This window comes from Camelus ferus, chromosome 16, assembly GCF_009834535.1.
Source record: "Camelus ferus isolate YT-003-E chromosome 16, BCGSAC_Cfer_1.0, whole genome shotgun sequence".
NCBI lineage: Eukaryota > Metazoa > Chordata > Mammalia > Artiodactyla > Camelidae > Camelus > Camelus ferus.
In genome coordinates this window covers 25,201,904-25,221,590 of record NC_045711.1, presented here as the reverse complement: position 1 = coordinate 25,221,590, position 19,687 = coordinate 25,201,904, and the positions used below count along the sequence as shown (strand labels likewise).

The following is a 19,687-nucleotide window of genomic DNA, read 5'->3' as shown; positions in this document are numbered from 1 at the left end:
AGAGTCCAACCCTCCTCTTCCCCACCCAAGAAAATGACAAATGCTGGTTCCCAGCCACGTGCTGAAGGCCGTCTCGGGTGAGACACTGGGAAGCAGAGTCCCCAGCTTCCCTGAAAACAGAGCTACAGCCTGACCCCCTCCCCTCTGAGCACGAAGAGGCAGGGCATAGAGAGGGGGTTTTATTGTGTAAAGAGGCCGATTGTACAGAGCAATGATTGTACTGGCACAGGCGGGGTGAGGGAGATCTGGAGGCCGGAACCAGAAGGACAGAGGGGTGGCATCCTGGTCCCCCTGCCCCCTAGTCATCGGGCAGTGGGTGGAGCAGGGAGAACTGAACAGTCTCCCCGACCCCCATTCCCTCACACCCATTGCTATGTAAGAGCAAGACAGGCTACACCTGGCGACCCGAAAGAATATAGCAGGAGACCCTCAGCCTGCCACTCCACACCCCTAAAATGAAGGGGTCCCCTAGTCCGACTTTTGTAGTCCGTCAGCCCCCAGCCTCCTCCAGGAGCAGCCTGGCCACCTTCCTTCCTCCCACGGCCCTGGATGCAAGCTGGGCCCGGACCAGGTGGTTTCAGGTTAGGAGGCACAGAAAGGCTCCCTTCATCCTGCCCAAGTGCCTCAAGGGACAGCCCAAGTCTTCCTCTTGGGCCCCCCATTAGGGCACAGTGACCTGGTGGCCTCCAGGGGTGCGCAGCTCAGGAGCCGAGCGGGCACTGAGGGTCAGCACAGAAACGGCTCTTGAAGGGGAGCCAGAGTGAGGTGGGGGCTCTGGCCAGGGCCTGCAGCCCCAGAGACAGAAGTTTCCTCCGAGTCCAGCATGGAGGTGAGGGGCAGGGGTGGTCCTCACCACCCCAGCCACGAGGGGCCTCTGGGGCCTGCCACCCAGGACTCGACCACTCACGCCCGCAGCCCTGATCATAGTCATTTAAAGCTGAGAACAAGGAGTGGGGGAAAACATGGGGAGAACACTGGGGGATCAGGGTCCCCGCCCTCCCCAGTCCCTGCCCCTTGTCGGCTTCCATCTTCACACCCGCTGGATCTCAAATAGCTTCACATCCGTGTCGTACCAGACAGGTGGGTCCACATTCCTGCAGAGGGAGTGGCCTGTCACTCAGGTGCTGGGAGGCTTGCAGGGGAGACTGGGGAGGCGCCAGGCTGTGGTCCTTCTACTCTGATGTCCCACCCTGGGCAGTGGGCGCCCAGCCTCACCCAGACAAGACCACCCTGTTTGACTGTCTTGACATTAACCCCACTAGCAGAGTAGCGCACAGCCCGGCTGGACAGACCCTTGGGGGACACCAGCCCCACCCAGGCTGGAAACTGCCCCACCCCGGGGGGCCCACCTCAGATAGATGACGCCCCACATGTAGGTGCGGAACCACATGGCCGTTCCCGAGTTGGCCTGGTACTTGCGGATGAGGATGGGGTGGGGCACGGGCAACAGCCCCACCAGGGTGCCGTGCTGCAGGAACCGCAGGATCTCGGACTCATCCGTCAGGCCCCTGCCAGGGAGAAGGGGGTCCCGAAGGTCAAGGGGAGCATGGGGCTCACCCTGGACCTCCAAGGCCCATGCTCCTGGCCATATGCCCCCCATCCTGGGCCCACCTGCCCGCCCCACCCCATCCTCACTTGTCAATGCAGATCTTCTCCACCTGAGGAACCAGCACCTGGAGCAGCCTCATGATGGTTTGCAGCGGCAGCTTTGACTTCCAGGAGAGGACCTGGGGGAGGGACCAGGGTTCCTGGGTGGGCAAAGCAGCCCCCGGAGGCTATGGCATGGGCCTGATCCCTGACCTGGAACCATGGGCTCCCCAAGAAGCATCCCGGCTCACAGCAGCAAGGGCCTGGCCCCAGGCAGCGCCCATGAACAGTGACTGCTATTTCTGGCAAGAGCTGTGGCCTCTCACTGAGCACGTACTATGTGCCAGAAGTGTCCCCTTTGACCCTCACAATGGTGTGATGAGGCAGACATCTATCACCCCCATGCAAATGCAATTAATTACTGGTAACCTCAGGAAACACATAAGGGAGTGGACGAGTGATTTGGGGAAGGACACTGGCAAGGGTGATTTGTTAAGAAAGTTAGTGCTGTGAACAGCTGAAGCTTAACCCTGCTGGGGAACAAACTTGGGGACAGTGTAGACAGAGGAAGCAATGAAGCCAAAGACGACGAGGTCACGAGACAGAAGGACTGACCCTGAACCTGGCCCCCAGGCCAGTGCTTGGATTCGAATCCATTCCCAACCAAGTCTTTACTGAGCTGTTCCCAGGGCCCGGAGCCCCTGCCCCACCCCCAGCCCCACCCTGGTGCTGTCTGCCCCACCCTCACCCACTCCGACGTCGGGTTCCACTGCCCACTGGCTGATGCGTTGGACAGTCGCCGCTGCTCCCGCCACACCTGGCTGGGCTCCTGGTTCCCGAGAAGGAATGAGACTGAGGGGTGGTGGGAGTGGGTACAGGGTGGGGGTAGGGGGCAGAAGCAGCTCCTCCCACAGTCTCGAACTGGAGGTGAATGAGGGCTCTGCACTGGCCCACGTTAGGGGGAGGGGGGCTCCCTCCCAAAGGAGGGATGGCCCAGCCCAGCACCCTTTGCCCTGGGCCCCAGGCCCTGCCCGTCCCAGCCCAGCTCAGTGACAGGTTTAGGACCAGAGGCTGACTGGGCCGCCGGGTAAAGGCCAGCCCAGCCTCAGATAAGGCTGATGGATGAGGCTGTGAAGGCCAAGGGCTTGAGCCCGTGACTAATAAACAAGGGAGGGGTCTGTGACAGCACCCCCCGCCAAGAGAGTCAGCAGTGCCAACCCTGATGCCCTGGGCGCTGCATGCCTGCCCCTCCGCTGCAGGTGACCCCAGAGTGCCCTGGCCTGTCCCACACCTCGGAGGCCAGGGAGAAAGGAACGCCCAGCCTCGCCCACTCCAGGAGTCCCTGTCGCCCACCTCCGCGGCTGGGCTGCCCTCTGCTGAGTTCTGCTGGGGCGCAGACTCCAGGGACCGCAAGGTGCCATCCTCTGATACCTGGGACTTCTCCGTCAGCTTGTCAATGCCTGGGGGTGGGCAGGTGGGGCTGAGGACACCTGCCCCAGCGCCCCGCCTAGAAAGCCTCAGCCCTGGGCCTGGCCCCTCCAGTCTCCAGCTTCTACTCGCTTTAGAGATGCTGTGCCTGACTCCCCACACCCAGCTACCCGTCCTGGGCCCCCCAGTACCTTCGCCCCACACTTGTTGCTGGTATCCACACCCCCCACCGCCACCCGCCGGCGCCAGACCTGGGGTGGCCACCAGGCTGGTCTTGAGGGTGCCTGGCTCGGCGGGGGCAGCTGGGCGGGAGCCCTCCATGGAGGCGCCCTCCTGGGAGCCAGTGCGGGACAAGGGCTCAGGCGCCCGTCGGCGCCGCTGCAGCGCCTTGTGGATTGCCGGCAGGTCGGTGGGCAGGTTGGCCAGCTGGTGGAAGACGCTGCGCTTTCGGATGATGGCGTAGACCAGGTTGGAGTTGCCTGCGGGGAGGGAGTGTGCCTTGTCTCAGGGAGGTCCCTCACGGCTGCCCTCCACCTGGGCAGGCTTCCTGGGAGGGGGAGCCTGGAGGACAGGAGGAGGTGACAGCACAGGGCACAGAAGAGAGGGAGCCCAGGGGCAGAGCTGGCACCAGAAGGTGTGTGCGGGCTGAGGCTACACCAAGATGCTACCTTTTGGGAAAAAAGCTAGGCTGAGCTTGGCCGCTCCCTGGTACCTTCTGGACTTCCTTCTCACAACCCAGCGCTAAAGGGTAACACCTGGCAAAGTGGGTGGGCCCAGCATGTCAGCGTCCCACCAAGGCAGCCGTGGGACAGGCCCCCGAGCCAGGTCACCGGGAAGAAGGACAACATGCTGTGTGCCTGTGCTCCATGGCCCACGCTGAATGCCCTTGGCTCCGGGGTCAGGGGTCTGAGGGTGGGATACAGATGACTTCCTAACCTTCAATGCCCCGCCCACCACACTGGTCCCTGCCTCTCATGACCCTGTTCTGTTTCCACTTCAACATCTCACCCCAGGGCCTGTGCATGTATTTGCCACCCCCCACGTTTTTCTACCCTACTCCAACCCTCACGCGTCCCTCCTGGATCAGTGCAGGTGCCGCTTATTCTGCAAGCAGTAACAGTAACTGCTGATATTTAAGTCACCAGGCACCGTGCTAAGTGCTTTTGGGGGATAACTGTTTCGAGTCTCCCTCCGTGCCTCCCTCCCCAGCTATAGCTCCACGGGGCAGGGAGCACTCTGCTTTGCTCCCCATTGTATGCTGTGCACCTGGCACAAGGCTAGGTACACAGCAGGTGCTCGATAAATGCACATTGGATAAATGAACCAGTGGGTGGAGGGCTGTGTCTTCATTCAATGGGAAGGTGTCCTTGCCCACTGCCAACCCTAGTTCTGCCCCCGAAGGCCAGACCGAGGGCTTGGGCCGGTGCCTCACCATCAAACTGGTACTGGATGATGTTGTTGAAGACCTCCAGAAGGAAGAAGACGAGGTGGTGGTTCTGGGCAGCAGAGAAGAGGAACCAGGTGGTGGAGAAGGCCTCCAGCAGGTGTAGCAGCTTGTTGGCGGCCACCATGGACAGGCTCTTGAGGTAGGGGGACACTGCAGAGGAGGGGTTGGCTCACTCCTGGGGCCCCCACCAGCCAACCCTGCATGGGCCTGGGCCAGACGACATGCTCCTGCTCCCAAAACTTCCCTGCCCCCTGCCTGTGAATTCCCCTGGAAAGTCAGGAAGACCAAGCCCCAGAGGCCAAGGTCACACTGGCCATGCCTTCTGCAGAGCCCCAGGGCCCGTCCCTGGCCCCTCCCCTGTGTGGACAGCCATACTGTTTCCAAAGCCATTCACACAGGCCGTCTCCCCAACTCCTCCCCGCACCTGAGAAGGAGGTGGACACAGACGAGACCATCCCCATTTTACAGATGAAGAAACTGAGGCTCAGAGTGGTTCATAAACTTGCCCAAAGTTCCCCAGTTAAAAAATGACTGGGCAAGGATACAAACTAAGGATCTTTATTCTCTAGAATACCAAGCTGATATTCTATGTATAATTAGATACAGATTTTTTGCACAGCCTCTGAAGAGGGAGTCAGAGACGAAAGGCTGCACACAGCTTGAAGTCACAGATTGCTCTGTGGGCTTCCTGGTGTAGTATCTTTCTCCCTCCCCAGGATGGGGCAGGCTTGGTGGCCATCTTTTTCATAAATGCATTCTCAGAGCCGGCTGCATTTAGCTGGTGCTGTTAAGATTTGCGGGAAGGAGCCAGTGATGGAAGGCGAGGATATAGCCCTAGGACTCACAGTCCAACAATGCAGCTACCAGTCCAAAGGCCCCACACTGTCCCACCCACCCTGGAGTCTAAAGCAGACCACAGAGAAGGCAGCCCCTACCACTCAGGACCGTCCTCTCCAAAAGACAGCCACGCTGAAGTCATCCTGCCCCAGCCCAGGGCCCCCACCTTGCTGGGTCCAGCACCCCAACCAGCCTGAGCCCCTTCCCCTCTGAGCCAGCTGTCTGTAGCCCCTGCTGATGGGCACGGCTCTCATCCAAACCTGCCAGTCCAGTACCACTGCCATGGGCCACATGTGGCCATTAAGTGCTTGAAACATAGTCCTGACAGATATGTGCTGCATGTGTGAAACACACGGAAGATTCTGAAGACTGGATTCAAAAAGGGAATATAAAATATCTCAATAATTTTGTGTATTCGTTACATGCTGAGATGCTGGTATTTTGGATATAATGGGTTACGTGAAATATACAATAAAATTATTGTCACCTATTTCTTTGCTTCCTTTCTTTCTGTTTTGTAAATGTGGCTACTAGAAAATTGACCAGTACACCCATGGCTGCCCCTATATTCCTACTGGACCCGGCAGGTTTGAATCAAGGAGTGGGCGGCAGGTCAGCCTGGGGCCTGGCGCCCCCTGGTGGTGAGCACGGAGAAGGCGGGCTCTGGGCCTCCCTACCATTTACGACGATGGTGAGCAAACAATCGAAGAGGGGCTGCAGCCGCTGGTGCCCGCTGGTGATGATCTTATGGAATACCTGTTCGGGGAAGCAGAGTGGCAGCCATGGGGTCCCTGCCGCTTCCAGACTCAGCCAAGGGGATGTCACCCCCACACCCTCAGGTCCCGGTAGGAGGCCCCTCACCACAATGAGCAGGTCGGCGTGGGTACCCGTGAAGACGGGGATGTCCATGGGCACACGCACTGAGTAGGGCTTGTTGAGCCGCACCCCGAAGTTCCGCTCCCCACTCAGAAGCAGCAGGATGAAGACGCCAATGTGCATCAGGCCCACCCGAGCTGCGGCACATGGCATGGGAGGGGTCACCATTCTGGGTGGGGAGGGGAGGAAGGGAGCCCAGGGCAGGGACCCATCTAATGGGAGAAGCCCTTCCTGGGAGGTCAGGGCACCAGGCCTGAGCTGCTGGGAGGCAGGACAGACTGGTGAAAACTGCCCCTCTGCCAGGAACCCCCCAGGGATTCTAAGCCCACGACAGCCTTACACTGATCTGCTCGGGCATCATTGAGGAAGTAGAGGATGGGGACCAGGATGTCCAGCACATCACTGCTCTTCAGCACAAAGAAGAGGAATTTCTGGGGAGGCAGGAAAGATGGGTGGGCAGGGTCAGAGGGAGGGGCAGCTCTGCCCTACCCTCTCCCCCTTCAGGGAGTCTGCCAGATGCTGCCCTCCAGCCTGGGTCCCTGAGGCGGGCCCACCTTGTTGAAGTCACAGAGCTTCCAGAAGAGGACCAGCAACTCCTGGTGGAACTGGATCTTCTTGGTGGAGTTGGGCAGGTAGGTCTGGACCAGGGGGTTGGAGAGCAGCCGGGCTATGCCCTTGAGGATGAACTGGAAGTCCTGGGGTGGGGAGGGCAAGGGCCTGTCCAGTCCACTCCCTCCAGTTCCAGCTTCCTGGGCCAGGCCCCCCCCCAGCAGATGCCTCCTCTCCCCCCAGGCCTGATCCCACCACTAGAGCTGGAGGGGCCCAGATTCCAATGTCATCAAAAGCTGTCCTGGGGCAGGCCCTTCAGAGGCTGGGCCCAGGGCAGGTCTAGAGAGCCCCCTACCTCTCCACCAGACCACAAGCTTCCCTGTCTCTCTAGCAAGGCTGCTCCTAGTGACCCCTTCGCATATACACACACCCTGAACAGGGACCCCGCCCACCTGGACCCCTTGTTAACAGGTACCATCCTCCCACCCCCCCATCAACTTGTCACACAGGAGGAACATTCTATTCTTAAGGAGCTGTCATCCACTGAGCACCTACTGTTGTGCTCTCAATCAGCCCTCACAACAAGGCAAGGGAGCAGTTACTGTCCGCATATTACAGCTGCAGAGATTAGGGCTCTGGGAGCACAAAAACCTCCCCCAAGGTCACAAGACACATGTACTCAGGTCTGCCTGGCCTTTAAGTCCACTGTCATTCCCCTACCAAACTTGACATCAGAGCCGCCTCCTCCTGGAAGCCTTCCTGGGAACCCTCACCCAGTGTGAAGCCATCAGTTCTTTTCTGTGTCTCAAGACTCTCTCAGTCCTGCCCTTCACTGCTTCACCTGGGGTGGCCCGAGTCCACAAAGACCATGGTTCCTTCATGCAGGGGTCAACACTCTCCCTAACCCGATATCATCTGCATCCCCTCATGCCCTGCCAGGCTATAGCCCTTGGAGGAGGGAGTGGGCATCGAGAACTCACGGGAGCAAGAGCACTGTTCCACTCACCTCCTCGCGATGGATGCGGGACAGGTAGTTCACAAACAGGTTCTCAGGCCCTGGAGGCTGCGGAGGGTAAAGCCTGGGTGAGAAGGTGCCCCTACCCCCCGCCTCTACCTTAGGCCTAGGCAGCAACAGCAGTGCCCCTCTGACCCCAGATACCTCCAGACTCACCACGAAGTCCCCACTGGGTACCCCTTGCCCTGCTCTGCTAGACGGGGTGTGACCCACCCACTGCCTGGAAGGGCCAGCGCCCTCCCTCTCCCGTCCTTACGTCGGCATCATCCATGGCGGTGCCTGTGGTGGTGCCGTCCACGGTGGGGCTGGTGCTGGTGGCGCTGTCATGGTCCAAGGTGACAATGAGCACTTGGGCAGCTTCCTCCACCAGGGGCTCCCGGTAGTCAGAGAAGATCAGGTGGTTGTAGGGGATCCCGTAGCCCACAGGGTCATAGGCACACACGGTGTTGAGGAGGGAGGTGAAGAGGGGCAGGGCGTGTCTGCGGCAGGAGAGGAGGGGCGGGGCTGCAGAGATGCCACCACCGGGCCCAGCTCTCCATGCATCCCCGGCCACGGCCAAGTGGGAGGGTCAGCCAAGCGGCCCCCTTACTCCACAAGTGTTTCAGTGCCAGGCCCTGGTCTGGGGGCCAGGGAGCCAAACCAGGAGCTCGTCCTTTCCTGAGTAAGTGAGACCCCCTCCTCATCCTCGCCCTGGGCTGGGATCCCCTGGGCTGAGTCCAGAAGGAATTTATTACCAAGAGCAAGATGGCCAGTCATGAAGGGCTCTTTATAAGATACCACGTCCACACCCCTTAGATTTTCGCCCTCAGGGTGAAGTTAAAGTCCATTTTTAAATTACTTTTTAAAATATACTTCATTTTTGAGAGGAGTTTTGGGTTCACAGTAAAACTGAGAGGAAGGTACCGAGATTTCCCACATACCCCCTGCCCCCGCACATGCAGAGCGTCCCCCACTATCACATTCTCCCACCAGAGTGGGACCTCTGTTACAACTGATGAGCCGACATCAACGCATCATATCCCCCAAAGTCCAGTTTATGTCGGGGTTCAGTCTTGATGCTGTATAATCTATGGGCTTGGGCAAATGTATAAATGACATACCCCTGAGGTTTTTAAGGAGCAGGTACCCTCCCTCGGGGCTTCCGAGAATGGTTGGGGGCCCACAGGGAAGGGAGCCTTCCCCTCAGGAAGCAGAGCAGGCACCCCATCACCCAGGCCCCAGGCCCCAGAAGGACTCCACTCAGAGATTTGTAAGATGTCAAGGGTCAAGCTCCTCATCTTATAGATGAAGAAACTGAGACTCAGGGAGGTTAATCAAGTGGCAAAGGTGGCCGTTTGCCTGATAAGGCTGCTGAGAAAGAAAACCCTGGCCCACTTTTGTCTGTGGCTGGTGGAGGGAAACTTCTGGGTTCTCTCCACTTGGGGAGGAGGGGACAGGGAAGGTTGGATGAGAGGCCAGCAAAACCTGAAGGATGAGGTCTGCCATGTGGCAATCAGAGTCTGGAAGTAAGAGGATGAACCATGACACTTAGGGGTACTAACCCCTCAGCTGCCAGTACAGCCCTGGGCACAGCTGGAGCTGCAAATACTCAGTCCCTCATGTGACACCTCCATGTAGTCATATGTCCCCCCCAAGCCCATGAGCACCTCCATGTGGCCGGGCTTCCCCACCCTTCAGGGTATTCATTACGCCCCCTCCCCATCTGCTGTTTAAACTGCACAGCCCAATACAAGCCACATAGAGCTATTGAGAGCTTAAAAATGTGGCTGGTTGGAAGTGGGATGTGCTGTAAGTGTAAACTACACACCAACTTTGAAAACTCAGTGTGAAAAGGAAATATAAGACATTTCAACAACTTTATATATTGATAACATATTATATGCTAATATTTCAGATACATTAGGTTAAATGAAATACATTATTAAAATTAACTTCACCTGTTTATTTTTTCACGCTTTTAGTGCTGCTACTGGAAATGTAAAATTGCATATAGGGTTCACATTATATTTCTACTGTACAGCGTGGCTCTAGACCCAAGCACTGGCCACCCAGGGCTCCCCAATGGGACATTGGACAGCTCGGCTTAAGGTGCGGCTGTTGTTACAGATCATCACCACCAGAGGGCAGCATGTCCTCTCAAATAAGACAAGACTCGCGATCGGCCTCAGCCCTGGGCTGCCTGAAACCAGTAGCCAGGAGAATGGAAAGAAAGGCCAGGGGACCCTCACCTGTTCTCCGCGGAACAAAAAAACTGCACCCACGGGTTGGTGTTGCCACTGTCCGGAGCTGGGGGCAGGTACATGGCCTCAGAGAAGCACGTCACCAGTAGTTTCAGCAGCTCCATCCTTGGGGGGGGGGAGGGGTTCGGTACCTGAGGATCCCAATTCTCCTGTAGGAGGGTGTGCCCACCCTTCCCAGCCCCAGATCAGGTCCATGAAAAGAAATGGCCCCACTTTATCCCTGTGAGGCTGAATTTGGGTCTCCTTGGAAGACCCTACGTATGGTTCCTTCTCCGAGCTGGGGGTGGGGGGCGGGTGGGCCAGCCTAGAGTCCAGCTACATCATGGGTTCAGGGCCGAGCAAGCTCACCGGTTCATGTCATGGATGTAGCTGGGCTGGGGGGAGTGAGCGAAGCCCACACCAGCCTCCCAGATGTATTCACAGCTGTCCAGGGAGTGGATGTCCTCTGCCGAGTCCTGGGGACAGGGTCAGGGACAGATCAGGCTGGGGATGGCCAACCTAAGTGCCCCACTATCCTTAGGGGCAAAGACTCTCCTAAAGACAGACCCTCAAAATGCCCCAGGTGCTAATGCACAAGGGAAGAAATGAATGTTCTCAACCTCTTGAAAGCTCATTTTCCTTCAGTCTGGTACTGACTCAATCCCATTTGAGACAGGGAGAGAGGGAGGGAGCAGGGTGGAACTGGGGGCACCTGGTGGTGAGTGGGGGTGGGGGACAGAGAACACTCAAGGTGCAGTCCATGGGCCACAGGAAGTGACAGGGCCAGGCTTCCAGTGTCCAAGCCCCACACCCCAACCCACCAAGACAATGGGCACTTGTGCCCAGCCTCCCGGATGCAGGGGGCCGGGCCCTGAACCAGCTGGCTCCCCTCCAGCTGTGCCAGCCACCACCTCCTCCCTGGGACCAGGCGTGCCAGGCAGTCCAGCCCTCCCAGAGCAGCCCTGCCCCACGGCACCCTACCCAAGGGCACTTCAACCGGTCCTTACCCAGGACCAAAGCCCTCCCAGCCAGGGGTTGGGGGTGGGAGGCTCTCACCACAGTGCTCCTCCGGTGGCTCTGGACGGTGAAATCTGGGCAGAAGAGCAGGTCGGCGATGGCCAGGAGCAAGGACTCAGCCAGGGGCCGGGCATTCTCATCATCGTCCTCTCCCTGCTTGGGACAGGGCAGCCCGGGGCCACCTCAGTGGTAGCCAGCCAAGCGGAGGTGGCCCAGGACTTGGGGGTCAGGGAGGACAGGGTCTGGGCCCAGGCAGGCACCCATGGGCAGAGGAATGGAGGAAGAGGTGGGAGAAGGAACAGCAAGCAGACTCCCAATCACCCCAGACCTCCCAAGGGAGCGAGGCTGGAAGCGGTGAGGAAATCTTCCCACCGACAGGGAGGGGCCAGGCAAGCCCCCTAAACTCTTCTGAGAATCACCTCCTCCCTCCCTCCGGTTGCCTGGACCTAAATTCAGGGAGGGGCTGGAGCAGGCAGGGGAGTGAGGGTGCCCAGCTGTGAAGGCAGAGACCCCTGTGGGAGAGAGATCCAGGGCTCATGGAGGAAGAGTTGACCCCACCCCCCATCGCCCCTGCCCTTCCCAAAGCCCGGAAGAGGTTTGGAGGAATGTGGCAGGCTCTGAAGGCTTCCTCCCCATCACCACAATTCCACCTCCCACCCAGCCCGGCCAGACCCACAGACCCCTCCTCGCCCTGCCCCGGGCACTGTGGACCAGAAGAAGCCCCTCCAGTCAGGGTCCTCAAAGATGTAGGGCAGCACGCGGGTCAGAAGCCGGCTGCAGTTCAGGACAATTTGCCTCTCCTTCTCCGAGTGGCAGCCGCTCTCTGCTCCCTGCACCAGCTTCTCCACAGCCTGTGAGATGGGCAGAGAGGCAAGTTGGCAGGGTGGGGAGTGGGGCCCCGGCACTCTGGGGTCAGGCTGGGCACCCCAGGCTTCAGGGAGGAGAGGCAGTGGGGTCACAGGTGGAGGCCCCACCCTGCAGGTCCGCCTCACCAGATGGTCAGCCAGCCCCAGCAGATGAGATACAGGCCAGGGAGGAGCCCGGAGCATTCTGGGAGCAAGAGCTCAGCATGCCACTCAGTGGCTGAGACCTTGCTAAGTGACCACCCATCTGGGCCTCAGTTTTCTCATCTGTAAAATGGCAACACTGACAGAAGCAACTGCACAAGATGAGCTAAATGAGCTGACCTGTGGACAGTGCCTGGCCTGCAGGTGGCCTTCACAGGTGGCACTGCCACCATCACCTCCACCCCAAGCCCAGCCAGGAGGAGAACTGGCTGAAGCCTTGGGACCACACAGACCTGGGTGAGGGATGTCCTAGGTGACTGCTCTCTTGGACCACAGGGCTGGGCCAGCTTCAGCCTCCCTCGGAGGGTGGGAAATGGCTCAGATGGAAGTGGCAGTGAGGGCCCAGGCACCCCTCACCTTGTAGCACAGAGTGGCCAGGTTGGAGGGTGACTCCTCTCGCACTGCCCGGATCTCCGCCGCTGGCACCAGTGCAAAGACATCCTGCACCGAGGTGGCCGTGTCCGCCCAGAACTGGTCCCAAAAGGCGTCATCAGTGGCTTCCACAGGCTGTGGGAGGACCCAGCGACCAGAGTTGCACAATCCCTTGCCAGCAGGCCCACCATTTGCCCAACATGTGGCCAAGGGAGCCCTCAAGAGGGAAGCAACAGCCCCTACTCCATCCCTGCTGGTGCCCAGGGGCCTTCCCACGTGCGGGACATCCTTCAGCCACCAGGAGCCCTGGCCAGCATAGGCAGGGTGGGGACACTTGGCACAGATGGTCAGATGGTCAGGGGTCAGATGGGCACTGAGCTCAGTAGCCAAAGCCCAACCCAGTCCCTGAGGGACTGGGTGATCCCAGATAACTCACCATTCCCCTCTGGCAGGGCCTCCCCACCTGGGGGCCTCCCTAGGCCATACTGCTAAGTCAAGAGCCCAGGGACCAGAGCCAGGCTGCGCCCCTCCCCTAGGAAGAAGACAAGGGGACATGTGCTCATTTCCATCCAGCCAGGCTGCCCGCCTCAGCTCCAGCCTCCACCCTCTCCCGGCACGCCCAACAGATAGATGCCAGGTCTAGAGTCAGCAGCCCCACAGCTCTCTGACCACACCTACTCCTTTAAGTGCCCGCCACCTGCCCACCACAGGTGCCACAGTTCAGGCCAATCTTGCCAGGGCCCCACCTCCAAATTTTTCATCTCAATTCTGCCTCCACACTGCCCCCAACCCACATTCAAAGCACAGCACCAAAGGCCTTGCTCCCTCAACAAAGACCTTCAGGGCTCCCCACTGCCTGCAGAGTCCAGACCTCGGCCAGATAGTCAGCCAAGATCACACCTAAACACATCTACAGGCAGGCACACATGCGTGCACACACAGACACATGTACCCACGCGGACACACACCTGTCTTTACTTTCCCTACAAAACAACCCTGTGGCATTTTCTCTTACCCTTTGCTCAGACTGTCCCCTCTTCCCTTCTAACACATTTCAAAGTCCCACCGGTCCTATTGAGGCAATACGCCTTCAACACACTTAGGCCTTATAAGTCATGTAGGCAACTGATTTGAATCACGAGCTCCACTTCTGGAAACCTCCCGAAGGACACGATCAGAGGAGTGCGCATGTGAGGAGGTTTACTAAAGTGTTACTGTTGGTAACAGTGAAAAAGTTGGAATCAACCTAAATAACCCACAATCAGGGGATGCTTCAAAGTTAAGGCACATTTAACATAGAATAGTAAATAACAAAAAAAAATTAGGTTGCATGATACTAAGGCTGAGTATGGTTCTCTGACACTTTTGTTGGAATTTCAGTTGTGTGTGTATGCATTTGTACCAAAAGTGATCAAAAATGTGTTTCTTTGCTGTGTGTCAATTAAAACAAAAACTTCGAGAAACAAACAAACAAAAAAGTTAAGGCGCATTCAAACAATGGAATGTTATGCAGCCGTTGGCATCCCATCTTCAAAGACTATTAATGAATGGGAAATGCTCACGGTACAATGTTATGCCAAAAAAGACAAGCTATAAAACTAACTATACAGCCATCACAATTTTGGGCTAAGCATGCACTCTACAACTGAGCTATACCCTCCCCTCTGAAGCCACTTCTTATAAGAAGTCTCCCAGAGCTCCAGACTGATGGGCCCGCCCTCACCTTGGAAACCTGCTTCCTACCCCTCAGTTCCTTATTACAGTCCCTGACTCCACAGGTCTGGGAGCACCTGCCTGGAGGCCCCATCACCACCAGCCCCTTTTCCCTGACCGTGCGCTGAAGGCATATGGCAGATGCTCAGCCAATATTTGTTCAACTGAAGGCTGTAATTAGTCCTAGAGATCCCTTCAGCCAAGTCACTGAGCAGACTACTAGGCTACTACCAGCCTACTCTAGGCTGGGCACAAGCCCCACCAAGGTCCAGCTGTCCCCACCCCCCAAACCATGCTGTCCTCCAAGGCACAGGGCAGCATGTGGCCATGGCCTTCAGGGCAGGCCTGGCACCAGGACCTGCTCAGTCCCCGAACTGGTAGAGCAAGTTAGCTTGGGGAGAGGAACAAAGGCCGAAGGAGGGGCCCTGGGGCTGGGGCTTGCTGGCCCTCCTGGTGCTCTGCCAGGACAGCCTACTGACATTCACTCAGGGGAAGCACCCCCCAGTGGCCAAGGTGGCCAGGGTGGGAGTGGGAAGGACATCCCAGACAACATGCAGAGCCCCTCACCGTCTGGGAACATCTTTGGGGAGCCACTTTCCCCACCTCCCAGGTAACCACTACCCCCTTAAAGGGGCAGAAACTCAGCTGAACACCAAGTGGACTTGACCTCTGATCTAGTTCATCAGACAAGTATCACCAGAGGACTGAATTCAAAATAAGGAGAGAGACTTAGAAGGGAACTTGGGAGGCCCCAGGGTAGCCCAGCCCCAAAGCAGAGCAAAGTCCCAGCTACGGGAACTGGGCTTGAACTTCAGGGGTGGTGACTTTCACCTCCCCCAGCCCCAGCTTGGGCTTCCTCTTATAGTTCATCCTCTGTGGCTCAGAAACTTCAATTTGCAACCATCACCTGACTATACCAGTGAGCCTGATGCTACAGGTATTGGCCAGGGTCACTGGAGCTTCTGAGGGAGGGACATGGCTTAGCTCTGGCCTCAGTTACCTGAGCTGGGCTCCACCCAACGCAAAGAGGCTTCTAAAATCCAAACCCCTTTCTCTGAAAAGAGTATATTTGCTAGAAACAGGCAGGCCCATGCTGCCAGGGGCACAGGGACTGAGCTACCTTTATGGGAAACCAGATATTCTTATCCTTGCTTTGCCAGGACCTGCTCAGGCCAGACCTCCCCACCAGCCTGGGGGACCAGCTACATCTTTTGAAACTCTCTAGGGGGAGAAGGGAAGGACCAGCAGTGCTCTGGCCTGCTAAGGGTGACCCATGCCAGAGGACTGTGTCACCACGGCGTTCACATGCACATATACGTGCACACATGTAAACGTGGAGCCACCAGGTCTCATCTGCCCTACAGTAGAGAATCTCCAAACAGGCAGGATCTAGGAGAGGGTCCCAGGTCCAGGAATTTGCCTCCCTTCAGGGCCCCACCTACACCGGGAAAGGCTCAGGAAACATAGCCAAAGCTGCCGGCCCTCAGGACCAGGGTCGGGCCTGGCCCAAGGCAGGAAGAAAACAGGATGCAGCACAGGAAGGCTGGGAAGGCCAAGCAGAGGCAGCTCAGGCCTGGACCACGGGAAAAGGTGCTGGGTCGGTTTGTCTGTGGCCCAGAGCAAAAATCTGCTTTCACAGCACAGCCTCTGAGGGCCTGGAAGGGGAGGACACCCTGTGGACAACTGGCCTGAATCTCCTTGAGGACACCGAGTGGCAAAGACTGGAACAACCATCTGAGATCTGGTCCTCAGTCCTGAGCTGCCCGAGCCAGGTCACTACACAGGGCCAGTGGCTTCTGCCCCTGAGGTCTCTCCCTCTGGCAGCCCAGGCCCCCTCCCATCTGCAGGGCACTAGTGCTCTTCAAAGGGAGACTCAGGCTGTCCCAAGCCAATTCAGTCCTCAGCTGGGAAATGGGACAGCACCATCACAGGCAGCTCTGTCACAGGGCCACAGCCAGGGAAAGATGGATTTTGGGGAGGGGGCCAGAGCACGCAGGAATCTAGTACACCCTCCCAGATCCTTTGGGACCTGGCTGAGCTAGTCCTGCTGGCCCAGCAAAGGACCCTGGCTACTGAGCCTACAGCCCAAAGCTCTTTCCTCCAACAAGGTGTTTCCCTCCCCATGTAGGTAAACACGGGAGCCTCCCTCCCTTCCTCGCCCAGTGGCCCCACGTTGAGAGGCTGGCCCACCTGCCGCCCTCAGAGCTAGTAGCCCCATGCCAAGAGAGCCAAGTGCTCAAAAAAACTGGGAGCCATGGGGGAAGTGGAAAGAAGCAAGGCCTGGTTTCTATCAAACGCCTCTCAGCTGGGGTTGGACCCTCCAGAGGCCCTGGGCATTTGCTGGGCATCTGACCTTTCTCGTGGGAATGAGAGAGTGTGGGACCAGAGGGGAGAGACCCCCTCAATCCCTATAATTGCCAAGAGCTAGAGAGAGCCCTGGGGGTTGGGGAGGAGGCAAGTCCCAGATGGCAGCAGGTCCTGACTCTTTTGAGAGTAGGGTATCTGGGGACGCTCAAGGAGTGAGGAGAGAGCGGTGGGCAGGGAAGTAGCCTTGCTGGGGCCAGGTCCTGTGTGTTGGGGGCAAGGAGGTGGCCTCAGTGCCACTTGTGGACTCAAGGGAGTGTGCAAGCATGGACTAGGCTGAAAGATACCCCCAGGCCCCATGGCACCCAGTCCAATGGCAACCTGGACCATTCTCAGCCCCTACCTGGAGAACAGAAGGTACGCACACATACAACCATCCCACTGCTGGGCCTCAGAGGAGGAGCCCCCTGAATCAGTGGTCCCCCGCTGGGAACCCGGACTCCATGGGCCTGCGAACAGGTCCCCTTGCCAGGGTGCAGTGCTGCCCGCCACTCTGCGTGTTCCCATCAAGACCTGGGCCTTCCCTGGCCATAGGCATCGACCTGGGCCCAGCGAGGCCGCTGCCGCCGCGCACCAGCTGTTTCCCCGACCCGGGAGGGCGCCGGCGGCTTTGTTTGCGTTGAGTCAGCCTGGTCTGTGCGTCCGGGACCCGCGGGCACCGAGGGGTAGGGAGGAGAGCAGGGAGGTGTTTGGGAGGGTGGGGGCGGGGAAATGCTGGAGATGCGAGGCCAGAGGGGCGTAGGAGGGGGGCAGAGATCGGAGCGGACAGCGGCGACGCCGGCTTGGGGAGTAGGCACACGTCAGCCTAAGGTGGCAGCAGTAGCTGTGGGGAAAGGGATGTTCCCAGGAGAGGAGGCAGCGGGTGGGGGGTTAGGGATAAGGGATGGAGCCCTGGGGTACAGACCAGGGAGTCTCGCTCCGGCCCTGGCCTCAGCGTCACCCGTCTGGCCAGCTGGTCCCCCCCCCATCTCCCAGTGAGCCAAGATCTCGCAGCTCCCCCAGCCCTGCCCAGCCCCCAGCCCGGCAGGTGCGTGAGGAGGCCGGAGCCCCGGGCGCACCTGTGTCTTGGTGGTGAGCTGGATCACTGCCTTTCGGAAATTCAGCTTGGAGTCGGCCGACCCCATATCGTTGGAGTCCGCTCCGGCCTGGCCCTGGCCCTGACTCCTGCCCAGGCCCCGGTTCCGTATCTGGCTCCAGCTCCGCGGCCCCCACTGCTCTCTCTCCCAGGAGCTAAGCTGCGCACCCCGCCCGCCTGCCCAGCGTCGACCCCGCCCCCTCTTGGCTCCGCCTCGTCGGGCTCCGCCTCCTGCACCTGCCGCCCCGCCCCGCCCACTCCGGGCGCCGGGAGTTTGCCCCTGGGATCCTTTGCCGCCGCACTCCCCTCGTCCTTAGCGGGACCGGGTGCCTCCCCGCCCTTTTTTCTGCGTTGGAGCGTTATCCCCTCTCGATCTCTTCTATTTCCTCCTAGCACCCAGGGACCAAAACCCTTCAGCCTCCCGTTTCCCGTCCCACCCTCACTCCTAGCCTCACCAGAGGTTCCCCACGCCATCATGGGGCCCACACGTTCTCAGCCAACCCTCTCCAGTTTCTTCCTTGTCAATTCCTATACTCCCATTCCCTTTTTCCCCCCTGACCATCCGCGCTCTTGGTTCCCCTTTTTCTGGCCTGGCAAACCCACATGTCCAGAGAGCCCCGCTGTTATTAGTTACAAGCCCCAGGCTCAGCCTTCCGTTCCGTGGAAGAGAGGAGCTGACTCAGTGCCCCTGCCCCAGGAAAGCAGCTCCGGGCCTGATAAGGGTGAGAGGTCCCTCTGGGTCCAGGACTCCTTTCTGACCACCTGCCTTTCCTGAGAATCTTAGGTTCATCCATTTCAACAAAAAAGTTGAGGGACTGGTATTTACCAACGCTGTGCCAGGGGTGGGGGCAGAGGGGGCTTAAGTTATAGGGCCTGCCCTTTAAGAGCAATTAACTAGGGAGAGAAACAAGGAACAGATTAGCCATGGTTCATCCAGCGAGGCTTTGATAGAGGCAAATTAATAATAATATTAGTAATAATAATGACAACAATTTCTCATACACAACAAAAACCTACCTCTGAGTTGAGTATTATCCCCATTTTACACTAGGGGAAACTGAGGCTCAAAGCAGTTAAGTTGCCCACAGTCACACAACTAGTAAGGAACAAAGCCAAAAAAGCAAATTCAACTCTGGCCCCAAAAGAGGCTGCATTTTTTCAACATCATCTTGCATGCTCTATCTGGAAACTTCTGGGAATCCTAGATGGTTCAAAAGGAGGTGGCATTTAGCTTAAATTGGAATTTCACAGGTAAAAATGAGGGGTACACCATCTAGGCACAAAGGCAGAGTAGGACAGGTGTGGAGGTAGGGAAGAGGGGGACAGGAATGTCACCATGTCACTGAACGAGCAGACTGGACAGAACAGCTCTGTCCTTGCTCCAGAGGTGGGTTTTCCCTGCCCAAGGAAAATCTTGGACAAGCTCCACAGCTTTTCTCATCGCTTCAAGATAACAAATGAATAGTACCTTTATTTGGCATTGAAAAAAAGTCCAGTTCACTCTACAAACCACCCAGCCCCAGTCCAGGCCAGAGTGACATTAAAAACTATGAATCTTAGTCATTAGGGAGACGCAAGTTGTAACCACGATATATAACTATTGCCACATGTATTAGAATGGATTAAAAACAAAACAAAACTTGATGATACCAAATTCCGGTGAGGATGGGGAACATTTATACTTTCTTATAAAGTTAAATATACAATACTGTACAACTCAATAATTCCGCTTTTTGGTATTTATCCAGGGGAAATTAAGACATATATCCACACAAAAAGCCTACGTAGTGCTTATAGCAATTTCATTCATAATCACTAGAACCTGGAAACAACCCAAATGCCTATCATCTCGTGACTTAACAGATTGTGGTTCATCGATACAATGGGACTAGCACCCAGCAACGAAAGGGAACAAAGTACTGGTACGGGCAGCAATAACATGGATGCATCTCAAAAGCACTGTGTCAGATACAGAAGGCAACATATTGTATCATTTATATGACATTCTGGAAAGGGCAAAACATTGGGGCGGAAAACCGATCAGTGGTTGCCGTAGGCTGGGAGCAGGATGAGGGGACTGTGAAAGGGAATGAGGAAACTTTTTGGAGTCATGAAAACATT

General features: G+C 57.5%; 1 protein-coding gene across 5 annotated transcripts; it reads right to left on the bottom strand.

Moving 5' to 3' along the window:
- Window positions 1–165: 165 nt before the first annotated feature.
- On the bottom strand, window positions 166–17,740 carry HID1 (HID1 domain containing). Of its 5 annotated transcripts, XM_032456873.1 has the most exons (20): window positions 17,550–17,695; window positions 12,851–12,946; window positions 12,400–12,549; window positions 11,656–11,826; window positions 11,015–11,131; window positions 10,328–10,434; window positions 9,968–10,084; window positions 7,996–8,218; window positions 7,731–7,787; window positions 6,730–6,870; window positions 6,516–6,606; window positions 6,161–6,312; window positions 5,977–6,055; window positions 4,448–4,612; window positions 3,207–3,494; window positions 2,941–3,047; window positions 2,336–2,416; window positions 1,636–1,727; window positions 1,350–1,508; window positions 167–1,094 (listed from the first exon to the last, which is right to left on the bottom strand). In XM_032456873.1, exons 2-20 carry the CDS (start codon window positions 12,851–12,853, stop codon window positions 1,031–1,033), a joined length of 2,364 nt encoding a protein of 787 aa, XP_032312764.1. In that variant the 5' UTR covers window positions 12,854–12,946; window positions 17,550–17,695; the 3' UTR covers window positions 167–1,030. The 5 variants fall into 5 exon arrangements, with proteins under 5 accessions (XP_032312763.1, XP_032312764.1, XP_032312760.1 ...); XM_032456872.1 differs by lacking the exon at window positions 12,851–12,946 and having other exon boundaries at window positions 166–1,094; window positions 3,267–3,494; window positions 11,015–11,128; window positions 17,550–17,739; XM_032456869.1 differs by lacking the exon at window positions 12,851–12,946 and having other exon boundaries at window positions 17,550–17,740.
- Window positions 17,741–19,687: the final 1,947 nt, after the last annotated feature.